Raw genomic sequence first — 19,947 nt, 5'->3', positions numbered from 1 at the left:
ACGTCTTTGATGGAGGCCTAGATTTGGGAATCGATGTCATGCAGGTGATAAGTATTGCCATCAGCATAGTTTGCAGAAGAGATGAATAGAAGGCCTGTGGTCAAGCTTTGAGAAACTCCAAGGCTTAGTGGTTTGGTAGAAGAGGCTGAGTAAGCCTTCAGAGGTGCCTGAAAAAGCAGAAGTGGAGAGATAGGAAGAACTACATAGTATAACATTCTATAAGCCAAAGGAAAGAAAGAATCTAGTTACTTTGAATTATCAGGATCTGAGCCCAGGTTATTGTAAGGATTTTAAAAAGAAGTTTTCATTCAGCCCACTTCATTCCTCTGTAAGGCACCTTTGTGCACGCCATAGCCCGATCAGCCCTGCTCAGCAGCCTTGTGAAAGCCTGCTTTGAGAGGATGAGTAAAGAGCAACCTGAAATATATCTTGCTTTTAGCAACCTGGAGGTCTTAGTTGGTTTTGCCAAAAGTGATGGAACAGAAGTTGGATTGGTGTAGACAGAGGAGCTAATAGAGGTAAAGAAACAATATGGGGAAGAGAGAGAATTCTGTTTGACTGCAAAGAGCAAAGGTAGGTTGGTTGGTTGGAGGGATGTGGGATTGATGGAGTTTTTGTGTGTGTGTGTGTGTTTAATTTGTTTTTATATTTTTAAGTGGGAGATATTGGAAAATTTTACATGTTAAAGAAGATTCAGTTTGGTGGAAAAGGTTGAGTCCACAGGAGAAAGATTATTTGAAAAGTTACGAGAAGGTAGAAATAGATGGGATCCCATAAAATTCTAGAGTTGGGTGTGTGTGTGTTATTGTATCTTTATTTTTCGTCTTGGTCAAGTAAAGAGAATGTTAGAGAAGGAAGGAGAGAAGGGAGTAGGGAATTTGGGAGAGTGTTTGGAATCTGAAGAGAATGGGGAACAGATAGTGCGTGTGGAAGATGAACTTTGAAAGAACCTGGGAATGTGGTACTTCCTGATGGATGATGGGTAATTGATAATTGGATTTATGCAGGATTAGGATTTTGCCAGGTTGCTGCTAAGTCACTTCAGTCATGTCCGACTCTGTGTGACCCCACAGACGGCAGCCCACTAGGCACTGCCCCCCGCCCCGCCCCCCGGTCCCTGGGATTCTCCAGGCAAGAACACTGGAGTGGGTTGCCATTCCCTTCTCCAATGCATGAAAGTGAAAAGTGAAAGTGAAGTCGCTCAGTCATGTCTGACCCTCAGCAACCCCATGGACTGCAGCCTTCCAGGCTCCTCCGTCCATGGGATTTTCCAGGCAAGAGTACTGGGGTTGGGGTGCCATTGCCTTCTTCTTTGCCAGGTTGGTGTGAGGGAAATATTAAGGGAAGTTAAAGGAAGAGTTACTGAAATGAAAGACCATGAAATCTAAACTGATTAAAGAAGGAAGTTCAAAAGAAGGTACTTGGATTGGGAAAAGTAGAGTAAGTCACAGGAATTAAAGTTACTAAAAACTTTTATAGTGGTACAGAGAAAATGTGAATAGAAAGTTGTCAAAAGCAACGCAAGTCTTCGGGGGTATTGAGCAAGATGAACTGAAAAACTTAGGGGATTTGAAGGACAAGTAACCACCAGTGGCAGTTGCTACTTTGGCAGGAACCATTTCTGTGGAGCCCTTTGGAGCATTCAGGGTGTGATTCTGGTTTCAGCAAGTTGAAAAGTAAGTGAAGGCAAGGATGATAATTTTTTTCCCAGAGGTTTGGCTGTGAAAAGTCTATCTATACAATTAGCTTTAGAAGGAGAAAGAGAGCTGAGGGTTTTTTTTTTTTTTTTTGAAGAGGAAAGACCTGATTGTGTTTGTTGATGATGTGATGAGCAGTAGGAAAGTTGGAGATGCAAGGCATACCTCAGAAGATAGGGGAATGTATGGATCCAGACGGTTCTGTAGATAGGAGGTTTACTTGTTCCATTGTGTGAGTGTGATGGGAAGAAAGGCTCTGTGTGAGACCCAGGTAAACTTGTGGATTGTTGGAAGGAGGTTGGCAGGCAGTGGTGGAGTGTTGAAGAACTTGGACTGAGTTTGCATTCTTACTCTGCCTTTAATTAGCTAATTAGCTGTGCTGCTTTAGATCACTCATGGAATCTTTATCAGTGGTAGTACTGGGGGAAAGAGAAAGGTGCAGAAAGTTTGACAGCTGTTTTGGAAAAGCAGAACCCCAGCCAGGGAGTCATGGGCTGCATTGAAGACTCAGTTGCAGGCAGAGGGCTACATAGGAATGGCGTATTCAGCAACGTTTACACTGAAGACAGAGTGTAGATGCACATGAAGCAAAGGCTGAACTCTGATGGAGTACCTACGTAGTTACTTACTTTGTCCTTTTTGGTTAATATGGTTTAGAGGTCTGTCACATAGATGGTGTTTGAGATTCCTTGGAAGGGATATAAACTATATTGAAGTTGAAAACTATGTTTTGCTAAAGATATTACATAAAAACACAATTTACAACCTTTTAAATTTTGCATTAGAGTATATTCAGTGATTTTAAGTATAGGTGCAGAGTTAGAAGGAACATGTCCATAAGACCACCCTTACTTCTGATAGCAGTTGCAAGTTTGGGGGTCCTCTAGACCACTCTTGGGTTGGATGGTTCACTAGAAGGGCTTAAAGTCTCATTGAAAGCTGTTGTACTCATGGTTGCAGTTTATTGTGGCTAAAGGATACAGATTAAAATCAACAAGGGTAAAGGTACATAGGGCAGAGTCTCAGTTACTTCCAAACTCACAGCTTCTCCCTGTTTCCTGGTATTGATTTGTGATAATACGTATGGAATGTTACCAAACATGGAAGCCCAGCCCAATCTTGGTGTCCAGAGTTCTCATGGGGTCCATGATCAGTTGCTCACATGCATGAACTTAGGTTTTCAGCCCTACTAAAGGTTGAGTTGATCCATGTGATTCAAAGGCCTTACCATAAATCCCATAGTTTTACTTTCTGGTGTGACCCAGTTTCCAGGTGGACAGGGACACTCTTATTAGGCATTATATTCCAAGTGTTTAGACTTCTTCCAGCAGTTGAGGGGTAAGCTCAGGCCTCTCTTTGGGCAAGGTGAAATTCTTTACACTTTTACGACAGTAAATATATTTTTGTATTTTGAGACTGCAAAAACTAAGGTTTGAATGATATTAAAAGTTGATTACTAAAGAACCCATAAATAGGTAATTAAAATTTGGTATTTAGTACTTAATTCTTATTAAGTACCTAAGGAAGTTTCATCAAGAAATATTAACTGTTAATATTTCATTATAGTAAAACTGAGGTAAACTCATTTATAATTTTTAATTTTGGTATGGTGGTTCAATTCTGTTTTATTAAATTTGAACTTACTATTTTCTCCTGTGGCATTTCATATAATGAAGTCCCTGAGCCTGCCAACTTAATTTTTTAGCCACAGATTCATATTTCAGAGCATTGTCTCTCATGTGAAAGTGTGATGTACTCAAGTCTCAGAGTTATGCATAGTTTCATATTTTCTCTTAAAAGTATGTCTGAATCCAGGTGAGTAAGAGACATCACAGGGATAACCTTGAATTTATTTTCAAAAGGTAAATTTTTACTGGTATGAACTGTTAGTATGAAAAACAGCATATTCTGCAACTTCTTTGTGATAGTGATACTCTCTGTCTTTGAGTGCCACTGCTTCAGAGAATTAATGCATTCCCACCTCATTGGCTTTAGTGCAGATCTCATTTCCTACTTGATCCTCACTACAAATTAGATCTCACCATTCGAGTGAAATCCCTTAATAAGCCTGGTTAAAAACTACCTGAAGCAGTATCATGCTCTTCCTGGGGGCACCGCTAGGTGTGGTGTTTGCATCAAGTCATTTTGGGGTGCTTTATGGAGACATTTTCTGATAGAGAATTCCTTGACTTCACCTTTCCAGGCTGATTCCCCCCCACCTTAGTTGCTTTTCATAATGCTTACAAGAACTGGACTATAAAACCACATTTAGGGGTGACACTATCCCTAACACTCGGTAGTTTGTTGATGTGAGATCTCAGGGCTGGGGTCAGTGAAAATGAATAATCTCTCTGATTTATTACATTTTCTGTATATTGATAATAGGTAACTAAAATGAGTGGTAACTGTATTTGCATGTGATTTGTATGTTATAGTTAACATTTAAATTCTCTTTGGTTCTAAAAATTTTTTCACTGCCACTTCAAGCCTCTGTCCTCTAAGGCAGAGAGTGGCATTCCATCTCAGTTTTTGCTTCAGCATATGAACCCTAGAAGGCCGCAGTGCAACTAAAAGCACCTAACCCATGAATGATCTTTGCTTCATGTTTGGAAAACAAATGTTTTAACCCAGTGTCCTCACTAATATTGTAACTACTGTCTTACAGATTGACTTGATGCAAAAACATCACAAAGGCTCCATATTATACAGTATGCGATTTTTGAGGTATGAGCTTTAGAAACTTACCTCTCATGTGGCATGTACATCAGGCTTTAACTTCAGTTTAATCATTTTGGGGAATTTATGCATTTCTTTTTTTTTTTTTCCCTCTCTCTCCATAATATTTTTAGAGTATTAAAGGGGCTGTGGAGGTATTTTTGGGTCCTAGCTAGGTTACTTAGTCTTAACAAATACGTTTTCTTTTATCACTAAATTGAGATACTAATTCTGGCAGATGATAGTTTTTTCAGCCCTTACAACTAGCTTAACATTTATGCCTGCCTCTTTGAGATCAATCTGCATTTTCTTTTTAGCTCCCTTTGATTGCCTTATTTTAAGTGCTTATTTCCATTCTTAACAATTTTCTATTTATTGGACTGGGATGATCCTGTTGATGCTAACTGCCTGATATTGACGTTTTGAGAACTAAGCTGTCTAGATTTTACAAAAAGAAAGATTTCATATAAATGCTGAACCATTTTTTGTCTTTGGGTTCAGAATATCTATAACTTGCATTCTGGTTAGAAGTAGTTTGATCGGTTTATATTTAAAGAACCTGGGAACCAGGGAGTTTTTAGACATTTCTGAGACAGTAGTTCTACTCTAGTGAATTTTTCATTATATTTCTGAAAACTCAAATTCTGGGGAGAAAAGTCTCTGTGTTTATTTGTGTATATACTCTGTGTATATACTAATGAGATTTTGTTTCTAACAAATTGGGAGATTTGTTCTGTTTTTTTGTTTGTTTAGTTTTGTATGATTCCTAAGTAGAAATGGATTTCTTTTCTTGGTAGCCGTAGATTGCTTAATTTTTTCAATGAAGAAGTTAAAATCAGTTTATTGTATACTGAGTATAAAAACTTGTTTTGATTGTATTCATATGTTCATTAATGATTTATATTTATCTGTTAGACTGGAAACCTTGAATATATTTAGTATTATGGACCTATTGACTTTGAGTGTACCTTGTAAGCTACTTAGCTTTAAGAACTTGTTGTCTTTCATAAGTCTTATAAAAACATCACATAATCTATAGGTATTATCCCCATTTTATGCAGCAGACATCAGAGGCTTGGAAGTTAACTTCCTTGTGCAAAGTCACATGTACCTTTCCAGTGCTGGAGCTGAGATTTGAGCCTCGATCTTTTTTTAACCCATATTCTCTATTGCTTTGTGTTTACTGCTGTGTCACGAGAAAGAGATACAAATATTTAACTCTTCATAGTAAGAGTAGTATATGTAATCTATATTAAGCATAATGGACACTAGAAATCCAGAGTATTTTAATATTTATTTAAATATTGATAAGGCTTTAATTATCTTGATGTTTCAGAATTGTTTTATTCATTTGCGAGTTTCCTTTTCTAGGTTGTGTTAGGTGCCATACATACAGACAAGTTTAAAGTCTGCCCAAATCATTAAAGCTTATAGATTCTCTTATTTTTCAATTCCCTTTTAGAAGTGGTATGTTATAGTTTATTATAGGTGCTCACTGAGTATGCTACTTTTAGGTACATGGGGCAGGTCATTATGTAAGTTTTAAGGAGTTCTTATGCTTCATTTAGTGGTAAAGGCATTTAAATGCTTGTAGACTTACTACACTACAAAATATTCTCATACATTTTTTAAAAATTCCATAGATTTGATTTTTTCATATGTTGGAAGTTCTAAGCTTTGTTGAGTGAACTCTGAATGTTTGAAGAATATACTGCATTATGGAACCTTAGTTATATGTTTAGTTAGTATGCTAGTGTTATAAATTTTTATCAAGTTTCAGATTCAGAGCCTCCAGTGTTCTTGCCTGGAGAATCCCAGGGATGGAAGAGCCTGGCGGGCTGCCGTCTATGGGGTCGCACAGAGTCGGACACAACTGATGTGACTTAGCAGCAGCAGCAGGAATGATTTAGACTTGTGTGCCATGGAGGTGTCCAATTTTAATTGAACCTATTTGTCTACAGTCTATAGTGACAATGGTTGCAGTAGGTTCAGATCAGGATGTATGAGCCTATGCAACTTTTTCATATTTAGTATTCTTGTGGGTGGGGACAAGGAAAGGATGATAAACTCTAGATAAAATACACAGACACTGGGTCCTTTTTTATACATGGGGAGGGGAATGGGGTTGAGAAACAGCTAAGTTTCTGCTCTTGCCAGTGTCCTCAATGTCCTCAGATAATGTCACCAAAAAATTATAGTACAGAAGTGTTTTAGTAAGTACCATAAGAATAATTTATTTTTTCCCCAAGAAGGTCGTTCCTGTCCGAACAAATATCAGTATTAGAGGAGCATTTTTCTTCATATTTTTCATATGTTGCCATGATACCTTATTTCTTGATAGTTGATTGAAGAAAGAATAAGGTTCATGAGAAATTACAGAGTTTAGCTTCCTATTTTACTGATAGGGCCATTGTGGCATAGAGATGATCCTTAGATAAGCATACTGATTTTACTTTGGAACTGTGCCACTTGTTTATTAATACCCAGATACCTGGGATTATTCTAGGTAGCATTTGAATTTTAAATAGATTATGGACTGCAACCTTCAACTTTATTGGATTCCTTGGATACCTTGCTTTTATTTTCCTCACTTTTTATAATTTTAATAGATAAAATATTAGATAAAATAGATATTATATATATTATATAAAATTAGATAAAATAGATAAAATAATAGATAAAATCAGTCTTTATTATTAATAGATATTGCTTATATAAAGAATATCTATTAATAATGAAGTCCTCAGTATTACCATACATTAAAATAATCTTATTTTTCAGCTGTGTTCTTTGCTAATACCCTACTGAGCATGCTTTCAGATTTCGTGCTGTAATCTATTTTGCCACCAAATAATCAAGTTACTAATTTAGGTGAGAGAGACAGAGTGCCACATTGCCATTAGTAGTTTAAAAATAATTTGGTAACACTTTGCTCCTGCCTGATATGTTGCTAGTGTTTTTTATTTTTATGACTGAGAAGACTAACTTTCCACTGGTTAACCTTCTTATGAGAGAAGGCGATTTAGAAACAACTATTCCTTTTATCAAGTTACATGAAAAGAACGCTGGACCACCATGGTGACCAGCTACCTCAGTTTTCCTGGGACTAAGGGGGTTCACAGGACATGGAACTCTCAGTGCTAAAACCAGTTTAGGTGTTGAGTTGGCCACCCTATTCCTGGAAGTTATTCATATTTCTGAATGAATCTTTAGATAGTAGAAGGGACTGAAAAGCTGGTGTTTCACCCATTTTTCCATCTCTTCCTGGTTGAAAGGCTTCTTATTAGATGTTGGAGTGCTTTTGTATAATAGCAATGAGAAGATAGAGGCTTGTATAGAAGAAAGATTGTCGATTTGCGTTATCAAAATGTTTTTTTAAAGTTGTAACTTTATACCCTTCTCTCTTTGCAGAACTGATAGTGCATCAGCCGACCCAGATAATTTAAAATACTCTTCATCCAGAGATAGGGGTGGGTCTTCCTCTTATGGACTGCAGCCTTCAAATTCAGCTGTGGTGTCTCGGCAAAGGCATGATGATACCAGAATCCATGCTGACATACAGAATGACGAAAAGGGTATATATTATATGTTTCCTTATTGCCAGAGGCATGCTTTTGTGTGTGTGTGTGTGTGTGTTTTAACGTACCTATTTCTCCTTTTCCTCCTCCTTCCCTTTCTTTCCCTCTCTCCCCTTCTTTTCTTCTAATATGTTTATAATTACTAAATACAGTGCTGTTCTTGAAACATTTTTTTGAAAGTTTACCCCTTAATTATAAATTTAAATATACTTTTTACACATGCAGTAAAATACATAAGTGCAATTTTCTTGCCCCCAAAATACAGTATTATCACTGAGGCTAAAGTCTTTCCTGACTACTGTCTCTCCTCTGGACTTCTAAAAAGTTTTCAAGTGCAAAATCTGATCTTCCACTGAAGATAACAAAATGAAATCAAGGCATGCATCACAGAGAAAGAGTAGAAGCAAAGGCTGGTTGAGCTGCAGATTGAGTCAGAAGGACCTGAACTATCAGGAATTGATGGAGTGAAACAAAGAGCCCATTGAAATAATGTAAATGTTGCTATTTTTAGGTGGCTACAGTGTCAATGGAGGATCTGGGGAAAATACTTATGGTCGGAAGTCGTTGGGGCAAGAGCTGAGGGTTAACAATGTGACCAGCCCTGAGTTTACCAGTATTCAGCATGGCAGTCGTGCGTTAGCCATCAAAGACATGAGGAAATCACAGGGTAAGACTGGGTGACCTGGGACCATCGCACATGCCTCCCCTGAGACATCTCCTAAATGCCTCGTTTCCTGCCAGTGCCTTGCGCATCTGTGACTTGGTCAGCTTACTGAGTTGAGAAATATGTGTTGGTGATAATTGTTTGCATTCTTTTTCCTCTCAACTGTTCCCTAACATAAATTCCTACCAGAAAGGTTTTTAATACTTTTAAAAATAATTCTCTTAAAATTAGGAGACTGGATAAGATTTTTAAGAAAGGATTTTCCTGGTTACAGTAGATATTGAACATGTAGTGTATAATAGACTCTTCTGCAGCAAGTCCTTCAACTCTAGGGTGAGGGTAGGCCCCTAGAGTTCTAGAGTTCTGTTTGACTCTAGTAAAGGGACTGGGCCCTTTTCTAAAGTTAAGCACACAGTTACTGCTTCGTGCTTTAAAACACAAGCCTCATTGAATGGGTAAAGTGTCTTGAACATTCATAGGATTAGAGGTAATGGTCTTTTTTCTGAAAGAGAAATTTATTTTCTTGGTAAAGCTGATTAAGAAGTCAAGATTTCTGATTTATACTCTTTGTTGGATATAATTACTGTTTGGACCTTTACTTTATAACCATTTTTTCCCAGTGAGGGGAGTGTGTGTGTATGTTGTGTATCTTGGTGAACATTTTTGTATAGAGCTTTTTTATTTTGCATGCAGCTTTAAAAAAAAGTGATTTCTTTTAGATAAATTTTTCTAAAGTGGGATGACTAAGTCATAGGCTGAAATTATCTCTTAAAAGTATTTGAAGTCTTTTTTTTTTCATTGTTCAAATTTTTTTAATTTAAATTTATTTATTTTAATTGGAGGCTAATTACAATGGTATTTAAAGTCTTAAGAGTTAGGTATGGTAGAGTTAAGAAGTGACTCTAAAGTTAATTTAGTCTAGCTCCCCCTCGCAGGCTCAGAGTTGTACAGTTTGCTAGTGGCAGCATTGTAAATACAGCCTAGATTTCTTGACTAGTAACCTAAAGACATTTTAGCAGTCATCCTTGCTGACTCTATAGGCTAAGGCTTTTTAAAAAATCTTCTTCCTTCTCTCAGATGTTACAATTTCTTTATTATCATTTTTCCTTTCATTCCTTAGAAATGGAACTGTCAGACTGTTTAATGTGGTTTGTGTTAATGTACATTCATTAATTACGATGAATTGCACAGTTGAAAATTTAAAAAGAAAAATTTAACACTTTATTTAAAGCCATCTTGGTTAGTAGTGTTCAACATTGTTTGAGCATTCCTGCTTGTTCTTGTCATTAAAAAAGGGAAGAAAAGTTTTGATTTGCCACTTTCCTTGTGGCGGCATGCCTTGCACATGATAGGTGGTAATTTTTGTTGAACTGAATGTGTGATTGAAGTTCACCAAACCTTTGTCCTAGGCAACTGATGATGTAACAAGAGGCTCCCTTCCAATGGGAGACTTAGGTGAGAAAGAGAAGCATGTAATCTCTTTCTGGCTGATAGTGACTTTATCTCTAAACCTGTTGAAGTTTCTTACCTGTGCTCTTTACCTGGATGTTGAAAACAGTTTGGAACAGATCTAAAGAGAATAATTTCTAAGCCTTTCTTTTTTCTCTGTCAGTTGGTTCTCTGGAATGAGGTGTCTGTGTAGGTTTATCTTTTTGGGGGGTCTGCTGTGTGCCTGGCAGTCTGCTGGGGCTGGGTTTACAGTGATGAACAGAAATGTTACGGCTGGGCCTAGTGGTAAAGAATCCACCTGCCAGTGCAGGAGACATGGGTTTGATCCTTGGTCTGGGAAGATTGCATGTGCTGCGGAGCAACTAAGCCCTTGTGCCACAACTGCTGAGCCTGTGCTCTAGAGCCTGGGAGCCGCAAGTACTGAGCCCACGTGGAGCCCACATGCCACAGCGACTGAAACTTGTGCCCCTAGCCCAAGCTCTACACCGAGAGGCCACTGTAACGAGAAGCCCACACACCACAGCTCGAGAGTTACCTCTGCTCTCTGAAACTAGAGAAAAAGCCCCTGTGGCAGCAAAGACCCAGCACAGCCAAAAATAAATAGTTATAAAAAAAAATGTTATACGACTTAACATTCATTGAGCTTTGTTTCAATTGTCTGGTGTACTGTGATTATTAATATACTTTAAAATATTTGGGCTATTAAGTTTCTGTGCTGATTCATCCTCAATGTTGATGTTCACAGAGCGATCGATGTCTTATTCTGATGAGTCTCGACTGTCGAATCTTCTTCGGAGGATCACCCGGGAAGATGACAGAGACCGAAGACTGGCTACTGTTAAGCAGTTGAAAGAATTTATTCAGCAACCAGAAAATAAGCTGGTCAGTATAGTATGTTTGGAAATATTGATCAGTTTTACATATCCTTAGTACACTAGATAACGTTATCTGAAGTAGTTTAAGAAGGGAAAAGGTTTGCTTCTAAGGAAAAATAATAGGGAATTCCAGATTATTTGGCCTATATTATGATCATCTTGAACTTAATGCCCCTAATGTGTAACTTAGCCACAAATGTTGGATCCGTGTTGGTTCCTTCTGTGATAAAGTATTTTTGACCTTTTACATATTTATTCTGTTGTCCTTGGAACTTTTTTATCCTGTGTTCTGGGACAGAATATCTCTCTGTTTTCATAAGTGAAACTGGAGTAGGAGGTACATAATTTGCTCATGGGTAAGTTTGGCCAGGGCTAAATAAATGGAAAAACTCTTTAAAGTACAGGAGGGAGTTCCCTGGTGGCCTAATGGTTAGGATTCTGGGCTTTCATTGCCTTGACCTGAGTTTGGTCCCTGGTTAGGGAACTGAGATTCTGCAAGCTACTTGGCCTGGCCAGAAAAAAAGAATAAAGTACAGGAGCAGTTGCAAATTTCTTTGCCCTACAACTAAGTCTCCTACTGTTAAAAACATGATACAGAACAGGAGGCAGTTAATGAAAATGGTGTAGTGAGTCAAATGACATTTGGTTCAAAGCAGGTTTCCTCCAGGCCCCCCTGCCTGATTTTATTATGAAAAATTTCAAATAGTAAATTGAAAGAATTTTACAGTGAATATCATAGCATCTAAATTCTGTCATTAACACTGTAACACTTTATGACTTTATCATATATGTCTCTACCTCTTCTTCTATCCATCAGTTCACCTTTTGTTCTAAAAATGCATTTCAGAGTAAATAAAAGAGTTGTTGGTTTTTTCCCCCATTGATGATCATGGCTGTATATTTCCTATGGATAAATTTCTTTCAGAATCTGAAAGGAAACTTATGACCCTCCTGATATAATTGGGACCTGGGAATAATAAGAAAAGTAAGGTGTGGTCCAGTTACAATTTGGAGGGAACCAGAAGTAAGAAAAAGTACATAATGTTATTCTTAAAAGTATAGAAATCTGAAGTTTTTATTAAATTTTTTTTAAGGTGCTAGTTAAGCAGTTGGATAATATCTTGGCTGCTGTACATGATGTGCTTAATGAAAGGTAAGTAAGAGAAATTTTAAAAGTATACAGGAAGATAAATGTATTGACTTCATTTATAACATTTTTAATGTTTCACTGGGTTCTCTTGCCATCTTTTTTTGTGTTAAAGTATTTAAACCTTAATTACCACTGAAATAGAATCCAGGTAGGTTACAGTCTGTGGGGGTGCAAAGAGTCAGACAGGACTTAGCAAATGAGCACACACACACACAAATGGAACCCACTTGAAAGGGAAAGCCATTCTTTTTTTTTAATTTGTCAACATGACTAAATAATTGAGCACTGACTTGTAGAATGACATAAACTCTGAATGCAAGCATGAATGCATCCAGTTAACTTTTGTAAACTAGAGCATTTTGAAACTGCTTAGAGAGTAGAGGTGAAAGGGTGTGTCCTTTGGGCAACAGTGGATTAAAGCCATCTAGTCTCCAGGGCTGCTGGGGTTCCCCAGAGGTGTGCAGTCATTTCTTCATATGGTGATTCCCAAAGACTTGCAGTGTTAGAAAGCATCCAAAACTCATCTCAGTATGTCATGAATCTTATTGCTTTTGGATGGTTTTATTTTGTATAGTTACTGATTAATATAATACTTAAATCAGTGTTAATCTTCTAAGTTTATTATATTTAACTATTACTGTTCCCTATTTTATAGTCCTCAGATACTGAATATTAGGGCTTCCCTGGTGGCTCAGAGGTTAAAGCCTCTGCCTGCAATGTGGTAGACCTGGGTTCAATCCCTGGATTGGGAAGATCCCCTGGAGAAGGAAATGGCAACCCACTCCAGTATTCTTGCCTGGAAAATCCCATGGACGGAGGAGCCTGGTAGGCTACCGTCCATGGGGTCACAGAGTCGGACACTACTGAGCGACTTCACTTTGTCTGATCATTTGTTGCTGCCTTTTTCTATGGATCAGTTAGTATAGTTTGAGATCGAATTCAAAGTCTGAATTTTAGTATATTTAAACCTTTCTTTACTATTTGTAAATAATCGATTCTAAAATAAAAGAAAATTTAAAGTTTTAACAAAGGTACCATAGGAGAGAGAAGATAGAATACTTAGAATGGATAAAACTTAAACCTTTGTGTAGTCTGAATAAAAATTAAATCATTTAACACATTCTGTTGTAAGATATGTTATTCTTGTCATCTTTGAAAGCTTAAGCCTCTTGTGTATTTTGTTTGTTTTGTTTTGTTTGCATTAAAATAAACAGTAGCAAATTGCTTCAGGAGTTGAGACAGGAGGGAGCTTGTTGTCTTGGCCTTCTTTGTGCATCTCTGAGCTATGAGGCTGAGAAGATCTTCAAATGGATTTTTAGCAAATTTAGCTCATCTGCAAAAGATGAAGTTAAACTCCTCTACTTATGTGCCACCTACAAAGCACTAGAGACTGTAGGAGAAAAGAAAGCCTTTTCATCTGTAATGCAGGTAAGAATATGGAGGATGGGGAGTGATGATGCGCTTGGGAAGAACGGTGTCTGTAACACATCTTTGGTGGAGTGCTTGAAGAAAGGAATCTTAGGGTAGGGGTTATCTACTGATAGTACATGTAATGTAAATAAAATGCCTCTTTCTGAATGTGAGTAAAGAATATAAAGAATACACTTTATAGGTAGATTTAAAATAAGTTACTTAAAATTTTATGTCTTCACTTTTTAGAAGCTTTCTTTTGAATTTGCCTAGTACTAGAATCATTTACAGATTTAGACATTGGAGCTGCATGAGGAAAGCCAGGTCAAAGGGGGCTTCACATTTTTTGAGGGAGATAAAAATTAAACATCACAACTTACTTTGGGTTTTTTTTAGGTTTGATAATATGTTAAAAATTATTATTCCAAGTTATATAAAATAATAGTATATCTGAATTATTAAAAGATAATTCCCAATTTAATTTAGAGCCAAATTATAAATAATTCAGTTTTTGTTGTTTAAAAATTTAGAATTTGATGGTTTTGGAATATTTGATATCTTTATTTTTACTTTTCCTAAAAAGTTGATTTTGTGTTTTATTTTGTCCAATTAGTAAGAAAAAAAAAAAAGTGAGAAATCTATTCTGTCTTAAAATTTTTATTTTCCCTTAATTGTAGAGGTTATGAAAAGAATTTGGGAAAAGATTTAGAAAATTATTTGTAACTGACCAGCGTAACACCAAATTTGACTTATTCTGCATATAGTTTATATAGTGGATGCTTCCCCGGTTATTTATTTTGAAAATTTTTCAATCCACAGGTAAACACATTGGCTAGTACAGTAAACACCCATGTATCTTTTACCTAGATTTGTCACTTATTAATATTTTGCTCCAGTTCTGTTTTTACACACATGCAGACACAGACATGATTTTTTATTAAAGCATTTGAAAATAAATTACATCATGATGGTTTACCCTGTGATACTTGAGCATACATATACATCTCCAGAGATTAAGGCTAATCTTCTATATAACAACAATATTATAATCATAGTTAAGAAAATTAGTTCTGTTGCATAATAAAATCCATGTTCAAATCGTGCTGTTGCCACTGAGATGTCTTTTGTCTTACTCAGGATTCCATCAAGATTCATGTTTTTGATGAATCTTTAATCTCTTGAAGATGGTGGTGTGCCTCTTTAATCTTTCTTAAGCGTAACAATTTGCTGCACTTTTTTTGTCCCCCTTCTTTTGTAGAATGTTCTACATCTTGGGCTTGTCTGATTATTCCTTGCTGGTTAGATTCAGTTCAAACAGTTTGGTCATGAATACTTCATGGGTTCACACTTAGCTTTGTGTCACGCTAGCAGGTACATAACTTGAGATTCACATACCTCTTAGATGAAGAGTTTCATTGCTTAGTTAAGGTGAAGACCAACCAGATTTTTCCTTTGTGAAGGCTTGTTTTTCTCCCTTTGTAATTAGTCAGTAATCTGTACATAATACCATGAGACCTTCTGAATATCCTGTTTTTCATAATATTTCACTTGATTTTAGCATTCATTCATATGCTGTGCATTGTATAGGTTACAGTACTAGCTGTTGCAAAATGGTGGTTTTTCTCATTCTAGCATTTTTTCTATATTTATAACTTAATTCTTTTATAGAGAAGAGCCTTCGTTTAGGGGAAAGAATGGGTTTTAACAAAAAATTCAGCTGCAAAATATTCTATAAGTAGTATGCCATATGTTTATTTAATATATATATGCACATGTAATAGTGGTAACATAATATGTCATTCTTGTGTTGGAGCCATGCTAATCTTCTCTAAATCATTCCAGTTTGAAGCAAGTGTTTATATCTTTAAGTATAAACTGTACAACATTTGCTCTGTCTTCTGAATTTTAAAATCATACATCTTAGTTTTTGTTCTTGAAATTTTAATCACACCCATAATATTGAAGAAAACACTTAGGAACAGAGTAAACATGTTACTTAGAAATATGTTAACAGACGTTAAAGAAGGGAAAAACAGTATTTGTTTTCAGCCTTTAATATCTTAGTGGATTGAAATGTTTTCAAATTTTTTGGAAACTAAAACTACAAAGTTTATTTTCTCTGATGTCATAGTCAGTTTTGGCTATGTCACTATTAAATAATGAAGCTAATTTGCTTGTTTTCTCCCTATTTTATTAAATGTTCATGGTTTGTAATTTTTATTTTTCAGCTTGTAATGACCAGCCTGCAGTCCATTCTTGAAAATGTGGATACACCAGAATTACTTTGCAAGTGTGTTAAGTGCATTCTTTTGGTAGCTCGATGTTACCCTCATATTTTCAGCACAAATTTTAGGGTGAGTTCCCTGACTCCCTCTTTTCATACGATGGGGTGAGGGATTGGCTGCGTACATGAGGAATTGAGAAATTAGATAGAAAACAGAGTTTCTGCTCCTTTGAGTATAGTCAGTTTTAAGGGCCAGGATTGAATGATACAGTAATGCAGTTTTATAAAAAATACCATCTGTACTTGCCAACACTAGTGCCTTAAGATACTTAAATATTTCATCAATGTCACTAACAAAGGTCCGTTATTCTCCTGCCCTGTCCCTCTCACCCCCCTCTTAAGTTAGTATGATCTCAAGTAGGTAGGACATAAGATGTTCTAGAATCTCCTACTCTTATATGGTCCACAGGTGGAATAGCAATAAGACCTTAAAATGATTAGTCCCCTTTTCTTTGTCTCCATCCAGGATACAGTTGATATATTAGTTGGATGGCATATAGATCATACTCAGAAGCCTTCACTTACACAACAGGTGTCTGGTGAGTCATTCAGGATATACCAGTTATTTAAATATTGTGGGAAGGAGTGTTGGTTCCTCAAAGACCAGCTGTTAATACTAGTTCTTTTGATAATAGAAGAAACACAATTACTTCAGAGAATATTTTGGTGAAGATTACTTGTTAGCTACCTTTATCTTTTCAAAGGAAAAGTGTGTACTTTTGTAGTAAGTAGGGAGAGTAAATGCAGATTGTAGTGTTGTACCTATGACTTGTCTCAAGTCATTTGTTGCATGTGTTGGTTGGAAGATAACCATAGTGGCAGTACTCTGAAGGGTAGAATGGAAGGAACATCCTGGATATTTATGATTTTTTTTGTTTTTCTAGTGATTAAACAGTCAAACAAATGGATTAATTTGGATGATTGTCATAAATTGTGGGAAAAAGCCACCTTTTTTTTCCAGTTAAATGAATGACTAGTAGGACTCACTTGAACTTGTTCCAGGTGCTGTAGTTTTTCATAGCTTGTTTGGTACAATAAAGTTCTGAAGTTAAGATACACAGGTAAGAATAGTTCTCTCAGTTCCACTGGCGAGTGGTCCCATTTCTCCCTCGGAGATGAAGGTACACTTTCAGTGGCCAAGTGTGGCCCTGGAGGAGAAAACCAGTGTGGTCTTAGATTGGGGCAGTATAGTCTCAGCCATGTGTGTAGTGATACTATGGATATTAAATCTACTTAAAAAAAAAAAAAAAAGGACAGATTAGATTTTAATTTCTGTAGCATTTTTATTTCTGCAGCATTAAAAGAGGTAGCTGTTAATCATTAGTATATTTAATAGTTCATGGGAATTTCCCTGGTGTCCAATGGTTAGAACTCTGCACTTCCATGGGGCAAAGAGGGATGGGAGAGTGGTTTGATCCTTGGTGTGGAAACTAAGATCCCATAAGTCATGCGGCACAGCAAAAAAACAAAAAACAGTTTATAGTGCTAATTTTATGATATAGGGCTTGTTTCAAGAGTGAGCAACTTGAAAGTCTTTTAAAAGTCTCTTTTATTTGGACCTAGATTTTTTTCCTACTCTTTCAAAATTTTTTACGTGCTTCCTAGGGTGGTTGCAGAGTTTGGAGCCATTCTGGGTAGCTGACCTTGCATTTTCTACCACTCTTCTTGGTCAGTTTTTAGAGGACATGGAGGCATATGCTGAGGTGAGTATATAAAAAACTAAGTTATTTCCTAAAATTTCAGTTAAGAAAAAAAACAAAACAAAAATCTAAAGCAATGCTAGATTTATTTTAAAATAATTCTGATCACCTGACATTTAAGCAAAAATTATGAGACCATTGCTTCAGATGCTTTTAGGTTGCCAGCAGAATTACTGGAAAGATTGCAGACCTAATTTCCCAAAGCTTGAAATAATTTTGGTGGCTGGTAATTTTCCAAAAACATTTTCTTCAGTTGTAGTTTACTCTTTTTTTTGTTATGAAAAAGCTGAATTGATGTTGTGAATTGATGATGAAAAAGGCTTTCCTCTTACTTGTATCGGCAATCTTGGCTTGTGCTTCAGAGGACAAGGCTTGGTTTCAGTTACCTTTTGAGTATGACACTTTTAAGTCAAGTGTCCATTACTGGTTCTCGGATTTCCTGGCCACTGTCATGATTTAAACCTGCCGTCTTTGAATTTGTCTCTTATTGTTTCTTTCCTGCTTAGTTGGTAATTACCATGATTTTTATTTGGTGGTCAAGGCTTCCATAAAGACGTAATTTCATTTTTTCTTTATACCTTTGCTCTTTCTGGCAAATGGTTAATTCACTACTTGTAACTGTACCAATATGTTTTCTCCCTTTCAGAGAAAAATGAGAGAATATTTTGCTTCCCTATGTTTCTTTACTCCCACAGCTAGGATGTCTTGCTTCCTAGCACAACTTTAAAGCTGATCTGCTTCTCATAAGCCACCCATTCTTTTTTGTAGAGACTTGCCTTTTGCTATCCCTAGAGATTTAGTTTTCTTCAGTTATTTTGGTGCTTAATTATATGTGGGTATAATGGTTTTCATATTCCATTTTTTGCTAATCTTTTCCTTTGAGTATATCTAATTTCCTCAACTGACTTTAAATCTGTAGATTAGGTATTACAAGTTCTTATAATTTTTTGAACCAGCCTCCTCTAAACTCCCCCATCCCCCTTCCTCTTCATGTGCATGATATTGGCTTATCTTACTGTTGGAGTTGCTCAAAGAATCTATTGAGGTTAATATTTGCTTTTTAAATAATTGGAGAAGTAAAGTCTACTTTTGTATTTAAGATTCGTGTTTCCTTTTCTGTCATAGGCCAAAATTCCTCTTCATTTGTACAGATCTGTTATAAAGTTAACTGATTTAAAAATTGGGAGTTCTTTTTGTTTATTTTTAAAAACAATGTCCTTCTTAAATAAGAATGCTGTGAATTCACATCCAGGACCTCAGCCATGTAGCCTCTGGGGAGTCAGTGGATGAAGATGTTCCTCCTCCATCAGTGTCCTTACCAAAGCTGGCAGCACTTCTCCGGGTATTCAGTACTGTGGTGAGAAGCATTGGGGAACGTTTCAGCCCAATTCGAGGTCCTCCAATTACTGAGGCATATGTAACAGATGTAAGTTTTAGTAGTCTTAGGTATCATTCAATAATAATTGCTTTTTATTTTAAATGGTTCTCTTTACCTAGTGAAATATGTTATTAATCTCTCATTTGTTTAGCATGTATCTATGTGTCTGACTACTTTCTTAAATAGCCAGAAAGGTAGGGAATTCTATATTCCATTCCCCCTCACCCCATGATAAAAGGTCCACTGTGTATTTTTAAATGCTGTGAACTTTTAGGAGATTCTCTGTAGGTCCATTTAGTCTTGTTTTTCATATATAACTTTAAAAACATTCTGTAGTTTTTTAATAATTTAAAGTTTTGATTTAAAATTATTGTGTCTCCTTTTAGTTTTTCAACATACTAAGAAGTTTTTCAACATACTTCTCATTTATAAATAAGGCTTTGAAAAGTAATTTTTGCTAAGCATGACAGGATGAAACAATTTGATAGCTTGACATCAAAGGATATAAAGACATAGAATCTAAAATATGTAATAGCCTGAGACCAATTAAAAAAGGTAGCTAGATTGCTACATTTTAGCCCCAGACATCAGCTGTGTTGTGTTACAGTCCAGTGAGTGGTTCAGTGTAATGGATGTGAGAAGTGAATCCCTATCATTATACTCTGCTTGAACAAGAAGGGAGAAACTTGTGTGATAAAGTCTTAAAAGACCTAACCTAAATGATTAAAACTTTACTGTTAGTATGAATTTCTGGCTTTCATTAGCATTTACTTTTGTTGAACACATTGCTAGATAAAATAGGACATTAATTACATATTTAATTCTTAGTAAGTTAATTGTGTATTTGAGCAGACATGTCAGCTCCTGAAGATAATTACAACCAGTATGTTAATATTTTAAAACTGAGCAAAGTAGTTTAATTTTTTTTAATTGTCTAAAAGGGTGGTTGATGACTGTCAGTGTTGAAATAAAAGCAGTTAACTCAGATATAAAACAAAGGACAAGCACATACCATTTTCCAGGATAGTTCTATATTAATGTAGTCTT

At 36.2% G+C, this 19,947-nt stretch overlaps 1 protein-coding gene and 1 non-coding gene across 3 annotated transcripts in view; one reads left to right on the top strand and one right to left on the bottom strand.

The window, feature by feature from the left end:
* SMG1 (SMG1 nonsense mediated mRNA decay associated PI3K related kinase) overlaps positions 1–19,947 on the top strand; it is a 98,998-nt gene that overhangs the window by 18,890 nt on the left and 60,161 nt on the right. Inside the window, exons 2-11 of one of the 2 annotated variants that reach the window (XM_019987278.2) lie at positions 4,363–4,421; positions 7,824–7,987; positions 8,502–8,657; positions 10,849–10,985; positions 12,073–12,131; positions 13,343–13,556; positions 15,767–15,892; positions 16,289–16,361; positions 17,428–17,525; positions 18,775–18,948. In XM_019987278.2, the coding sequence (XP_019842837.2) occupies positions 4,372–4,421; positions 7,824–7,987; positions 8,502–8,657; positions 10,849–10,985; positions 12,073–12,131; positions 13,343–13,556; positions 15,767–15,892; positions 16,289–16,361; positions 17,428–17,525; positions 18,775–18,948 (1,251 nt within the window). In that variant the 5' untranslated portion in view covers positions 4,363–4,371. The remainder of the gene's footprint in view (positions 1–4,362; positions 4,422–7,823; positions 7,988–8,501; positions 8,658–10,848; positions 10,986–12,072; positions 12,132–13,342; positions 13,557–15,766; positions 15,893–16,288; positions 16,362–17,427; positions 17,526–18,774; positions 18,949–19,947) is intronic. The other variant, XM_019987277.2, reaches the window with a different exon arrangement.
* LOC139179848 (U6 spliceosomal RNA) lies at positions 15,305–15,414 on the bottom strand. The gene has a single exon (XR_011564199.1). It is a non-coding gene; the product is annotated as a U6 spliceosomal RNA (small nuclear RNA).

The sequence above is a fragment of the Bos indicus genome, chromosome 25 (genome assembly GCF_029378745.1).
Source record: "Bos indicus isolate NIAB-ARS_2022 breed Sahiwal x Tharparkar chromosome 25, NIAB-ARS_B.indTharparkar_mat_pri_1.0, whole genome shotgun sequence".
Lineage (NCBI taxonomy): Eukaryota > Metazoa > Chordata > Mammalia > Artiodactyla > Bovidae > Bos > Bos indicus.
This window is presented reverse-complemented; position numbering and strand designations above follow the sequence as displayed.